At 41.6% G+C, this 12,665-nt stretch overlaps 1 protein-coding gene across 4 annotated transcripts in view; it reads right to left on the bottom strand.

The window, feature by feature from the left end:
• Positions 1-2,521: 2,521 nt before the first annotated feature.
• Positions 2,522-12,665, bottom strand: part of FSD1L (fibronectin type III and SPRY domain containing 1 like) — a 37,611-nt gene continuing 27,467 nt past the window's right edge. The window contains exons 10-14 of one of the 4 annotated variants that reach the window (XM_056848108.1): positions 10,912-10,944; positions 6,887-6,987; positions 5,989-6,240; positions 4,672-4,760; positions 2,522-2,779 (exon numbers count right to left, since the gene is read on the bottom strand). In XM_056848108.1, the coding sequence (XP_056704086.1) occupies positions 2,657-2,779; positions 4,672-4,760; positions 5,989-6,240; positions 6,887-6,987; positions 10,912-10,944 (598 nt within the window). In that variant the 3' untranslated portion in view covers positions 2,522-2,656. The remainder of the gene's footprint in view (positions 2,780-4,671; positions 4,761-5,988; positions 6,241-6,886; positions 6,988-10,911; positions 10,945-12,665) is intronic. The other 3 variants (XM_056848109.1, XM_056848110.1, XM_056848111.1) reach the window with 3 other exon arrangements.

The raw sequence follows: 12,665 nt of genomic DNA, 5'->3' as shown, positions 1-12,665 counted from the left end.
TCAAATGTGCTGCTTCTTACAGCTTCCAGGAAGGTCATATAAAGTTTTGCATTTAAGCATAACTGACTATTCAGTTTGCTACTGTATCCCATAAAAGGAAACCAAGTTTTCTTAGTTACATAATTGTGTTACACTGAGTGAAAATTCCATGATTCCCATAAACACATTTAGTTCCCCCTCCCCTGCAAATATACAAACAAGTCTTCATTAGCTTCAAATACAAAAATACTTTAAATTTTACAGAGGGCAAGCCAATAAAATTATGTACACACTGGGAAAACACTACACATTGTTTGTTAGACTACATAAACATGTCTCCACCTGAAGAGCCAACAAAAAAGCATTCCAATCGAGTAATCATGTTGCTCAATTGCACTAAATATCCGCATGCTTGCCACAGAACTAACAGATGGAGGATTGTTAGCTCAAAGGTGTAAGGAAAAAAAGATCTAAAGTGCTTAAGGCATTTCCTCTTGATATGGGTCTACCCTGTTAAGCAGCAAGAGAACTAAGCACTCGTGCCTCAGGCTAGTTCACAGTAATGATCCTTCCTATAATGATAACAAACCCATCTCTCTACTTCTCTTAATTTATACTTCCGTATTAACACTAAGGGTGCATCTGGGGTAACAGCTGCAAATCAGGTAAGTTGTGGGAAAAGCCACAAAGAAGTCTGCATAATTGGAAGCACCTTGCATAAGTATTCATTTCAGAAGTATGATGTCTATTCAGCTTGGAAAACTACTCAGTAGCTTGTAGACTCTTTCCTTAGGCAGCAATGGTGTTACCAGCAGTGCACATGTTAACTGTCGATAGTAGTGAAGGGCAAAACAAAGCTAGTGCTTTATACCTTACCGTCATTCCAGTTTTAGGAATACCTGGATACAGATTAATTAGGAGCTTATTTACAATATTCAACATATCAGTAAGATACTTTAGAAGAGCTACAGTCTGCTTCCCTCCCAAAAGGTACTTGGCATCTAATTCAATGAGCATAAAGAGAATCAGTCACTCAAAACATTCTCATTTTACCCACAACAGTGCAAAGAGGTTGTGCCACAAATAGGAGTGGCATCACTACAGTGTAGGAATCTAGCTGTATGAGTTGGAAGTTTATTGGTTTCTTGTTAGAATCCATATTTAAACTTGCCTTTGAAAGGGGCAAATATCTTGAATGCTGCTGACATGAGAAAACTTAGCATTATACGCTGCCAAAGAAATCTTTTGCAAGATGAGAATCAAACAATTAAAGCCCATACAGGAAATTCTGCTGAACTGTACATATTTTAGACATCCAAATTGTAGTGTAACTTCTCTGTGAAAGGCAAATGTCTTAATTTTGCAAAAGTGGATGAGAGTTACAGAAGCAGTTTGCTTGGTACACTTGTAAAATTGTCAAGCAAACAAATCCACAGAAAAATATATTTTAAAAAATAAAATACTAAATCCTACTTACTGAAGAAGTGACTAGGAGCCAAGCTAAAATGTTTAGGGAGGTTGGAAGCACATTAGCATACAACCTTAAGTTTCAATGCATGGCCTTAATAATCTTTTCTGACACCATGGAAGGAAGGGAGGAGTCATGAAGCCATTAAAAAATGGGAATGTATAATCCACTTTTTATCTAGCCAAGATCACAGAGGGCTCATATGAGTCAATACATAACACATTAAGTTATTAAGTTTCATGTACCTAGAAGCTAATTATAGACTCCAATTCAATTAGGCACAAATTTCAGGACACACCCTACAGAAATGCCAATGGATTCAGCGTATAAATTTATGCCAAATAAGGGTACAATCTTAAACTCATCGTGGATCTCTGTCCATTCAGGAACACTAGAGGGACTTTTATCCCCACTGGGGAGACAGGACACAGAGGTTACTTTACCTTCTAATCACAGAATAGCCTAGAGATTTTATAGGAGGAAAGTAGCAATACGTCAAAACTTTCATATGCTAAACTGGTCACCAATACTATAATCTTTCACAATCAGGTGATATCCCATTCCACAGAGTATTCTGCATGGCTTGTGGACACAGCAGCCAAAATAAGTTTAGAATCCATTACCTACGCAGACAAGGCAAACCTTGTTAAAGTAGGCCATGGTGCCTGATGGTATACGATCTATCTTGAATGAAAGGACAGCGATCAAAACTAAGTATGTGTATCTTGCTCCTTTTTCCATTATGTCAAATTATGTAGATTCAAATTGGCTCCAAAAGGTTCTCATTTTTAAAGCTTCGGTGTAGGATCCCCAGTACATCTACTATTTCTCAAGATCAAGGGGGCAAGAGTTAGAAATTCACAAGAGAAGGAAAGTGATGAGGGTTTCAGACTAAGATCATACTTGTCCTTATCGTATCATACTGAAAGGATGAATCAGCCACAAGACAAGTCATCAAGTCCAGTCTAATAGAATCACATACTTGTAGCCACAATCTCAATACCCCTCTTAAAAAAAAAAAAAGATCAGTCTATTTCCTATTACTCTGCAGATTCACCGTATGCTCCTGCCAATATTCCATTCGGCTCCACGTATTCTGCACAAATTAGTGCTCAGGCTTTATAAGCAGCAGGAACACATAAAACCATTGTTGCAAGCTCTTCTTAATTTCGCCTGCAGCAAAAGATTAGTTAACCTATAGCAGAAATATCATTGGGCAACATTGGTTAGGCTACTAGCTGAACCGCTCAATCCATTTTCATTCTTCTGTAACGTTTTCACAGCCGTTGGCACCTGCAGTCCTGTTGTCACTGTGAGACCACCACACCAGACCTAGCAAATAAAGGCCAGCATCTGAAACGTAAGTATTTATTCATACCATTTCTTTTTTTCTTAAAATGCTAAAGGGGCGTGCATTTTCACAAAGTAATGTGAAGCGTACTTCACGTTAGACAAATACATCACATCTTATGGTAATGCAACAGAAACAATGGAGGAAATCCACATGTATTCTAAAGCAGGAGTCCCCAATCTTGTTGAGCAGGTGGACACTTCTGGAATTTAGAGAACAGGGAATGGGTGCCACCACAAAATACCACGGAGGTCTGGGGCCAAGCAGAAAATGTTGGAAAGATGCAAGTCAAGCATCCTTCTACTACGAAGTCAGTCGGATCTGGGCTCTCTTCTTTCAGTGAGGTGCAGGAAAGCCAGACTGACTCTATGCTTTGGGAAAGAAGCAAATGGGCACCAGGAAACTCACTGGTGGGCAGTATGGTGCCATATTGGAGATCACTGTTCTAGAGCAAATGCAACATGCATTACTTCTGATGGTTCTGTATATTTACTCTATGCAGCAAGCAACCTAGTACAGTAACTGGATTCCGTTATTATAGCCCTTGAAAGCTGTAATTTTGTAGGGACGTTGGGAATTGCCGCAATTCTTTCACAGAAAGAATTCTTAGGGGTAGGAATAAAATGACAAAACTGATTTTAATTTGTAGTGAAGGTGGCCAGAGTAAATATCTGGTTGGTGTGCAAACAAGCAATTTAACTTGAACTTTCTGTCTGTTTAAAAAATGCTGCATCTAAAATCCTGGAGAAATTGAAATTGTGCAAACTAATCCAACAGATGTGTACACTAATTTGACAAACTAATTCCTGTGCAAACTAATTTGACAGATAATGTTGGCATACTGGGATATCAGTGTCTAAATTCCGCATCCTTGAATACTTGTTTTGAGTCAATGTGCACTTGTTTGGACTATGAAACAAAAAAACCCTTATGCTTCTTTCACTTTGAAAGGTAAGAATCAAGCCAGTTTTTCCACTGTCATTTCCATGGAAAAAATGATGGATAAAATGTGCAAGCATTTGGCCTCTTCAACTTCAAGCTAACTTTTAAGCACTGTTAATATAATGTGGTGTGCACCAAGTTCCAGACCCTTTTAAAAGTATCAATCAGGATTAAGTTAACAAATTAGACTTCACAGACAAAAAAAGTATCCAGGAGTGATACACAGGGCTTGCTCTGAGCTTATTCAAAAGTGAATAGTCTACAAAAACATTACAAGATCTAGGCCTCAGAATGTTTAAGAACATGGAAATTTGCACTATATCTACTTCCTTTTAATATTTCCTTTTGAGGAATAACTGACTATATTCAGGTATCACAATAAATTGCCTTGATCAAAACCCAATTTGCTGACTGGCATTCAACTAGGATTCCAAATGAAAGGTTTCTAGCTGGCAGTTTAAGTAAAGCCACCTTTTGGAGTCCCTTGAGTCACCTGACCACAGAAGATAACATGGGCAAGAGGCAGCCAAACCAAGGTTTGTCACTTTTGGTAAACCAGAGTTAGTTGCACAAACCAAAGGCCGTATGACTGAAAGTAACCAAGTTGGGGGTACACATCCTCAAGCCCTGCACCCCAGGCAATTCAATTTCTACAATCTAAAGTATGCAAATACTTTCACAAACAAGACTTAGCAGCTTGCTGTTTGAAGATGAAAGCCAGTCTTTGAAGAACCTGAACTCCTGGGCCCATTCCCAAACTCAACGGTTTGTCTGCCCTCTCATAGAACTTTGCTCCACTGGCAAAGCCCTAGAGTTAACTGTATCCCAAAATAACTATGACATTAGGTTGGTAATCTTACTAGCATAATTCAACAATACAGAAATAGCCTGTGAGGTTAGAAGTGTGAAAAGGTAAAAGGTAGGTACTGACCATGAAGCCTGGTAATAGTGGTTGGGAAAATTTTGTTTTGAAGGTATACAACAGTTGCTTTGAGCTTGCATTATAGAATGAAAGCTGACCTAGAGAAAGGAAGGAAAGTTAATACTTCATGAAAGTTCATTTACAGCTTTTTGTCTAATTAAAACTACACATTCTGTATGGTTTGGGACTAATGATTACGAACTAAGAGATTCAAGCCCTACAACAGAGTATTTAATGACGGCCAATACTGAATCTGTAAGCAAGCATCAAGGAACAGTATGAAACACTGGGCAAAAGGAAAGGGTGTAGCAGAGAAAGGCAAGAACACTGCCTGCAATATAGGGGACTAATTCCTAAATTAGCTTTTAAGAATTATTTTGTTGGATCAGGCAACAGGCCAGCCTAGTCCTCCCCCCTGGCCTCCAACAATAGCTGACCATATGGCCAGAGCTTACAAACAAGACAACTGAGACAAATATCCCAATATGACCTCAGCATCTGGTAAACAGAAGGATGCTTCCTCTGAACATGGAGATTAAGCTCTTCACTGTCAGGGGTGATCATCAGTGATGACCTACCCACCTTGCAGCAATTAAGTCCATAACCTGACTAGGGGTTATGCATGCATATAGTAATGCCCTAAAACGTACAGTCAATTTCACGGAATGGTCCCAGCTTCAAATACAAAAAGAACCCTTCTATTCACTCTCCATACTGTTCTCAACAGCCAGATACAATGATGACAACTTAGTACAAAGCTAGATAGCACCAGGCAGGTCTGCACCTCTAGTCTTTGTTCTGGCAACATAATTCAATCAAGCCCAGTTTCCCTAATCTCTAGGATCTATATTTGAAATGAGTTAGTCTTAGGACTTCAAGCTTTAAAAACTTCACAGCAGTACACTAATCTATCCCAAATTACAGATAAGTACATCTAATAGCTTTACTTTGTTTCTGTTATTATGCTGGGACTATTATTTTTGTATACTTCCCAGTGGCTATTTTTCAGCAAATCTTATTGGAGGAATTATGGAATGCATAGCTGAAGTGAAGAGTACCAAGAACAGCTCCTCAAAGGATTAACATTTCAGGGGCGGGGAGACACCTCTCTGAGACGTTCAGGTTTACTCTGGTTAAAACTTAAGAAACTGTAGCACTACCAGAAACGATTAACCCAAGCCCCCCAGTTTATTTCACCTCTTCACAATGTTCTCCCCTTTCTCTGAAGAAATATTTAGAAGTCAACCCATTGCAACATTTGCAAAAATTTGTTCACAGCATTACGTTATTTTCCATTTCATAATATTTTTGTAGACTAGAAGTTACCTCCGTCGAAGTCACAGTAGATGCCTATCCTGTCTGGAACCACAACATCTAGTACCTTTGCTTTGTTATTGTGTTTGGCCGCAAAGGTAGTCTGAAGCCAGTTGTTGATGTGCACGCACCAGCTTGTATTAGTTTTGCCCAGCTGATCAAATTTCCCCAAATTTTTATATGTCACTCCCACACTATAGGATTTACAGTCTTTCTGGGCTTTCACTTCCCAGTAGTGCTGTCCGCTTTCAATAGCAGTGTCTCCTGTAACAAAACACAGAAGTTTCTCTTAACACCAAATAACTTTTTGTTGCTTCGAGGTGAAGGCTACACAAGAAGAGATACATGTGGCTGTGGTGGAAAGTGCCGTCAAGTTGCAGCCGACTTGTGGCAACTCCATAGGATTTTCAAGGCAAGAAACGTTCAGAGGTGGGTTGCCATTGCCTGCTTATGAGTAGCAACTTGGACTTCCTTGGTGGTCTCCCATCCAAGTTCTAACTGGACCGACCCTGCTTAGCTTCTGAGATCTGACGAGATCAGGCTAGCCTGGGCCATCCAGATCAGGGCAAAGAGATTCCTGTGTGTGTGTTAAGTGCCATCAAGTTGCTTCCAACTCATGGCGACCCTATGAATCAAAGTCCTCCAAAATGTCCTATCTTTGACAGCCTTGCCCAGATCTTGCAAATTGAGGGCTGTGGCTTCCTTTATTGAGTCAATCCATTCCTTGTTGGGTCTTCCTCTTTTCTTGCTGCCCTCAACTTTTCCTAGCATGACTGTCTTTTCTAGTGACACTGGATTAAAAAAAGATTCCTACTTGAATACAAATGACAGATTGTGTGTGCCAGTGAAAATCCCTGATCTCATTGCTTACAGACACGGGACTAAAAAGCCAAAACCTAGGAAACCTTACCTAGCACTGTGTACGATTCCCCAGTAAACCGATCTCTGCTGCCTCTTATCAATGGAGAGCGTAAACTGACAGATGACCGTTTTGGAGAGGGCGTCCCACTTCTGCAAAATGACAAGACATTAAGGTATTTGTATCTCTCTGCAATATTCAAGTGGTGAACACTACAGCATATAACTACTGAGAACAAGTTAGTTGGGGCACTGATAAAATATTAAGTTGCACAGAAGCTCTTATGATCATGCATGGCTCACATGCTGTTAGAGGGCTCTCTCTGTTCATCCTGCTATGCTGAAAGTCTCTAACTATTCAACACACAAACGAAACTATTACGACAATAAACCATAGCAAGACAAGAACAGAAGAGGCATTTAAACAAACTAACTATTACTGAACACTGATAAGATATGTGAACGGCAGGAATGGAGAGTAATTCTGAAAAAAATGTGTGCTTTGACAAGCATCTAATAAACATTCAAAGGAAAACAGGAAGTCTGATCTGGACCAATCAGTCAGACATTTCCCCAATTCCAACAATGCATCAGCAACTCTCTCTGCCATTCTACTGTAATGTTACAGGACACCTAACTTAAAAGAGTTTTCTGGTGGAGAATCTGAGTACTATGGATTAGTTTGCTGAAAGACATTTAGTACCTTTGACAGAAAAAAAGGTACCTGGCTTGTTTGCATACTGTAGTTTTAGGTCATAGTTTTACTGCTGTTTTCAGAACCATATCTAATTCTGAACAAGGCCCTAAAGTGTGGTTCAAATATCCACACACTGTGGCCAGGGATAGACAAGGAGGATTTTTCTACAAACCTCAAAGAAGTCTTGTGGAAAAATACACAGGGTGGTTAAAAAAAAAAAAAACCCAAATACAAGCAATGTCTGCAGCTTTAACAGATGAATGTCCACCAAGATCTCATGAGACTACGTTCAGCAATCTCAGCGGCCATTTTAAGGGTTGCTAGGCAACCATAACAATACTGCAGAGTCCCCAAAAACTTGGTTTCTGTCAATCCAAGTTGGAGGGGAGAGACTGAAAAAGGTGAAATATTGAAGGGAGGAAGGAAGCCAGGGCACAACAAAGAAAAACAAGGGAGATGAAGGGGGGAGGATGCAAGGGAAAAGGAGATGTCCCCCCTTGTGAAATCCTGTTGCGGATCTTAAACACATTTGACAACACAGCTTTGAAAGGTGCTTTGTTCAAGTAAAGTGTAACTAAATAGTTACTTACCAAAAGAAAAAAAAGAAATAAGTGAAAGCATGAAAAAAAAGACAGCAAAGCCAAGAAATTAAAGCATTAATTCAGGGGAAAAGAACTGTATACACAACGACATTTGATCCTGCTTCGAGAATACCACTGTTCTGAAGCCTGCTTCCTTCTGCTTTCTATCCTAAAAGCGACCATAGGTTTGCTGCTGCTTTACAGAAAAGTAGCACGGTTATTAAAAACATTTGGTACACAGAAAAAGGCACGCACTACAACTGCCCCCCAGATTCAGATGTTATGAACTCAAACACCAACATACTAATTTTCAGGTAAGTGTGCCAAGGTCCCTCCACCAAGACAGACTTTTGTATTCAACAGCCTTTACCAGTATGCACAATAATGTAAACATTTGAAGCTATCTGAGCAACTCTGTATGACATTACACCGTTTTCATATACACTTCCCATTTCATTTGTTAAGCCACTCTAGCAGTACTACGGCCCTTTCTGGGGTGTTTACAAATTGAAGCAACATCACATAAAAGGCTAGTTCTTTAGATAGTACATACTCATGTTGAGAGAAAGTATGCCTAATTCATGTGAATGGCCAAGAAATAAATTTGTTGAGGAAATAATGTTTAATACTTAGTTCTGGATATGTAACTCCAATGAGGTCTACAGAGTTCAGCAGCTACTTTAGCTGGAATAAATTCTACAGCAAACAATTTGCTAACATTGCATCGCTGTACTCCCTTCTTGCCCTGACCTGGATGGCCCAGGCTAGCCTGATCGCGTCAGATCTCAGAAGCTAAGCAGGGTCAGCCCTGGTTAGTATTTGGATGCGAGACCACCAAGGAAGTCCAGGGTTGCTATACAGAGGAAGGCACTGGCAAACCACCTCTGTTAGTCTCTTGCCTTGAAAACCCCATAAAGGGTCGCCATGAGTCGGGTGCGACTTGACGGCACTTTACACACACACACTCCCTTCTTAGTAATATTTGGCGGTACAAAATGTGCAACATGACAGAAGGAAAACATTTTTTATTTTAATTATTTTACTTCAATTTTATTTTTTTACTTCAATTTACATCATTTATATCCCGCCTTTCTGCCTAGCCAGGGCCACCAAGGCGGCTACAGAACATTAATGCAGGGAATGTCAGATCCGAGGTAGAAATCGCAATTTGCTTGATAAAACTCTCTACAGTGGTTCTCAACCTTCCTAATGCCGTGACCCTTTAGTACAGTTCCTCATGTTGTGGTGACCCCCAACCATAAAATTATTTTCGTTGCCACTTCATACCTGTAATTTTACAGGTACACTGTTTATTAACTTAATAATACACACGCTGACTTGGATCATTCATCCCCCCCTTTCCTCAACGCCTTTTAACAACCATTCATGCACGGGAGGTTTTGCCTTGGATTTGCCGCTCTCTAGATGCACATTTTCCCCATCTGCATTCTCAAAACTCTGCAAAGGGGCTTATTGTTGAGTTTTGAGAATCTGCTTGGGGAAAATGTGCATCTGAGTGGCAAATCCAAGGCAAAACCTCCCATTCATAAATGGCCAATAACTCCCTGTCCTGGGTCACCCTCCCGCCTGGGCTCCCCGGCCCAGGACCAACCCCGACCCCAGCGCCCCAGGCAGGGGAAGAGGGAAGAGCCCTCGAGCCTCCACTCACAGGGAGAGCAGTCAGGAGAGGCAGCAAACGGCAGCCGGCTACAGCCTCCTCCCAGCGTCCGGGGGGGGGGGCGGGCCAGAAGCCCCCACAACCGCCGACAGGCCCGCTCGTCAGCTGGTGAGTGGGAGAACCGGCCCGGGCGGACCACGCCCGGCTGACAGGGCGCCGCAGCGGCCGCGACGTTCCCCGGACCCCAGGCTGGCCAGCCAGCCGGGTCCCCGGGGAGAGGCCAAACAGCCTGCCCATCAGCTGGCCAGTGGAGGGGGGAGAGTGCTGGGAGAGGGAGGCGCCAGGCGGTTCAGCGCGGCTCCAGCTCTGGCGCTCCCCAAAGCAGGCCCGCCAGCATCAGCAGCACGCGGTCGCTCCTTCGTTATGCGAGTACCTCCTGCGCACTCTCTCCCGCCCTCCTGCGCAGACTCTCTCCCGCCCCCTTTCAGAAACCTTTCGGTACTGCCGTGCTGGTATTCGTCTCGTCCCCCCGTCCCGACATTCGTCTCGAGTCGACCGACACCCCAGCCGTGCCTGCACTCGAGGGGCCAAAGAGCGGTTTGCCGACCCCTGGTCTTAGGCAACCCCTGTGAAAGGGTCGTTCGACCCCCAAAGGTGTCGCGTCCCACAGGTTGAGAACCACTGCTATATAAGAAAGTTTCAAGGAAACTTAAAAGCTTTCTAAACGAAGTAGAAATCAGCAAATTGGGCACATCATCCCATTGATATGGAGGACCCTGTCTTGTGCATCTGATGGTGGGATTTAGCATACAAAAGCTATAGATGTTAGCAGAGATGCCTTTAAAGTGATAGAAATGTTTGTGTGTTTTTTCTTTTCCATATAACAGCCATTGCTATATTACTGACAACCATCTATGCAATTCTGTATTTTAATGTTACTGGCTTTAAGTTTAGCAACTGTTTAAAGCTGTGTACTGCCTTGCAAACATTTGCAGAAAGGCAATTCGTTAATGTACAAGATGTCAAATTGAAGAATTTACACAGAGCAGAACATCTGTTGACTGGTAAAGGCAGTGGAATTGACACGTGCTACGTCTAGAGAGCAAGAACTGAAAGGAAACTATTGAAGAGCAGTAAAGTTGCAGGCTAAACCCTAGGGCTAGCAAGAGGCATATTGTCACCTTGTATTGTTCTTCAGGAGGGTAATCTGGCCACTGTCAGACAAAAATAGGAAATTAAAAGTGACTCTGAGGAGAAACATTTAATCTTATCTAAAAAACCACTAATTTGGCAATCTTTAAACCACTTTAAAACCATTTCCTTGCTGATAATAGTAGACACTGCATGCCATTTACAGTTCAAAAATATTTGCCCACAAATGAAATCAAATTGGAAAGTACTGCACACAGTAAGCAATCTGATAACATTTGCAACATTTATCAAACAAATCTTGAATTTAAGTGGTGATCTTCATTGCATGCCTGACCAAATTATTTTGTACACTTGGAGTGTGTAGATTATCGAAGCCTACTTCTTCATAGATCAGGACTCCACGATGCTGCCAGGCTCGAAGCCTTCTCCTGCACATATTTTCGTACTTTTAAAAAGTTAACACAATTAAGACAACGATGAACACCAGGGAGAGCTTCTCATAGCAAAAACACATAGTGCCAGGAATGCAAGACCAGCACCAGCAGGCAGGTGTACCGTTTGCATAGAGATCAGCACCTTTTCCAGGACCAACCTCAACCTGTGGAAGAATTCAGCCAGAGCTTCACAGAGCTCTTTAAAGAAGCCGACGAAGAATGCACTTACAAACCCCTTCAGATTTTACTCTGCATGAATAGCAAGGCATAGGTGGATAACCACGTCACCGCATGTTCTCCAGCTGTTCTTAAGTGGTGTTGGCAAGTGGAATCTGAGAACATATAATTGTTTCAACCATGTTCCCTCCTCACTCCATTAATGTTCCTCCTGATTGCAAATCGTCCCCCCTATCAGAAGAGTTCTGTTTTCTTTATTGGCTTGAATGAAGGGAAGGCATTCTAATGGAGGAAGGAAATATTCCTGTCCTCACCCATACCAGACCATGCCATTCCTAGGGTGTGGTATGGCAAGGGGGCCCAACACCTCATTTTTATCCTGTCTGTCCTGCAAGGAACTCAGCATAGTGAGGTTCTCAAATCCTCCATTTTGCCCAACCACCACCCTGCAGGGTAGGTTAGGCTAAGACAGAATGATATCAAGGTCACCCTGTGAGTTTCATGGTGGAGTGGAAATCTGAACTCAGAACAATTATACTCTGTGAGGTTAGTACCTTCTTGGCCTCATTTTGTAACCTGACATGTGGAAGCTCATGGCCTGGATTCTGACATTTAAGTACCTTGGGCTTTTTCTTTGAAAGCCAGACAATACAATTCAGAAGGACCCTGGGTTTAAAAGCTTATTTAAGTTATCTGAATGCTATCATTCCACTTTTTCTATCACAGTTAGAAAAGCCTGATGTTTCAGATGTAAAAACCGATAATGGAATTATTCTTACAATCAAGAATCTCTCTTACAAAGAAATGTTCTCTCTTCAAAGAAATGTACAATTAATCGTTTGAAAAAGAACTCCCTTTGGGCGCATCCTTCCTCCTGTAGATTATAGGAAATGCTGCTTTCAAGGAGTGTCTCTTATGAATGAGGCACGTGACCGAATCACATAAGGAGTAAGCTTTAGCAATCTTATCAAAAGCAGTTCCCAATACTACCATTCAGTTAACCAGGGCCAATTTTTAACCATGTCGCCATCTAGGTAAATCAGAATTCTATTACCTGGTTATATTATGTAACATTTCCTAAAACTCCCCATTTATTTGCTTCAAGAGCTGCCTCAAAATGCGGGTAGCAGCGGTGTTTAGTACCAAGAAGCTGATGGATTTATCAAGTTTAA

This window comes from Euleptes europaea, chromosome 4, assembly GCF_029931775.1.
Source record: "Euleptes europaea isolate rEulEur1 chromosome 4, rEulEur1.hap1, whole genome shotgun sequence".
NCBI lineage: Eukaryota > Metazoa > Chordata > Lepidosauria > Squamata > Sphaerodactylidae > Euleptes > Euleptes europaea.
This window is presented reverse-complemented; position numbering and strand designations above follow the sequence as displayed.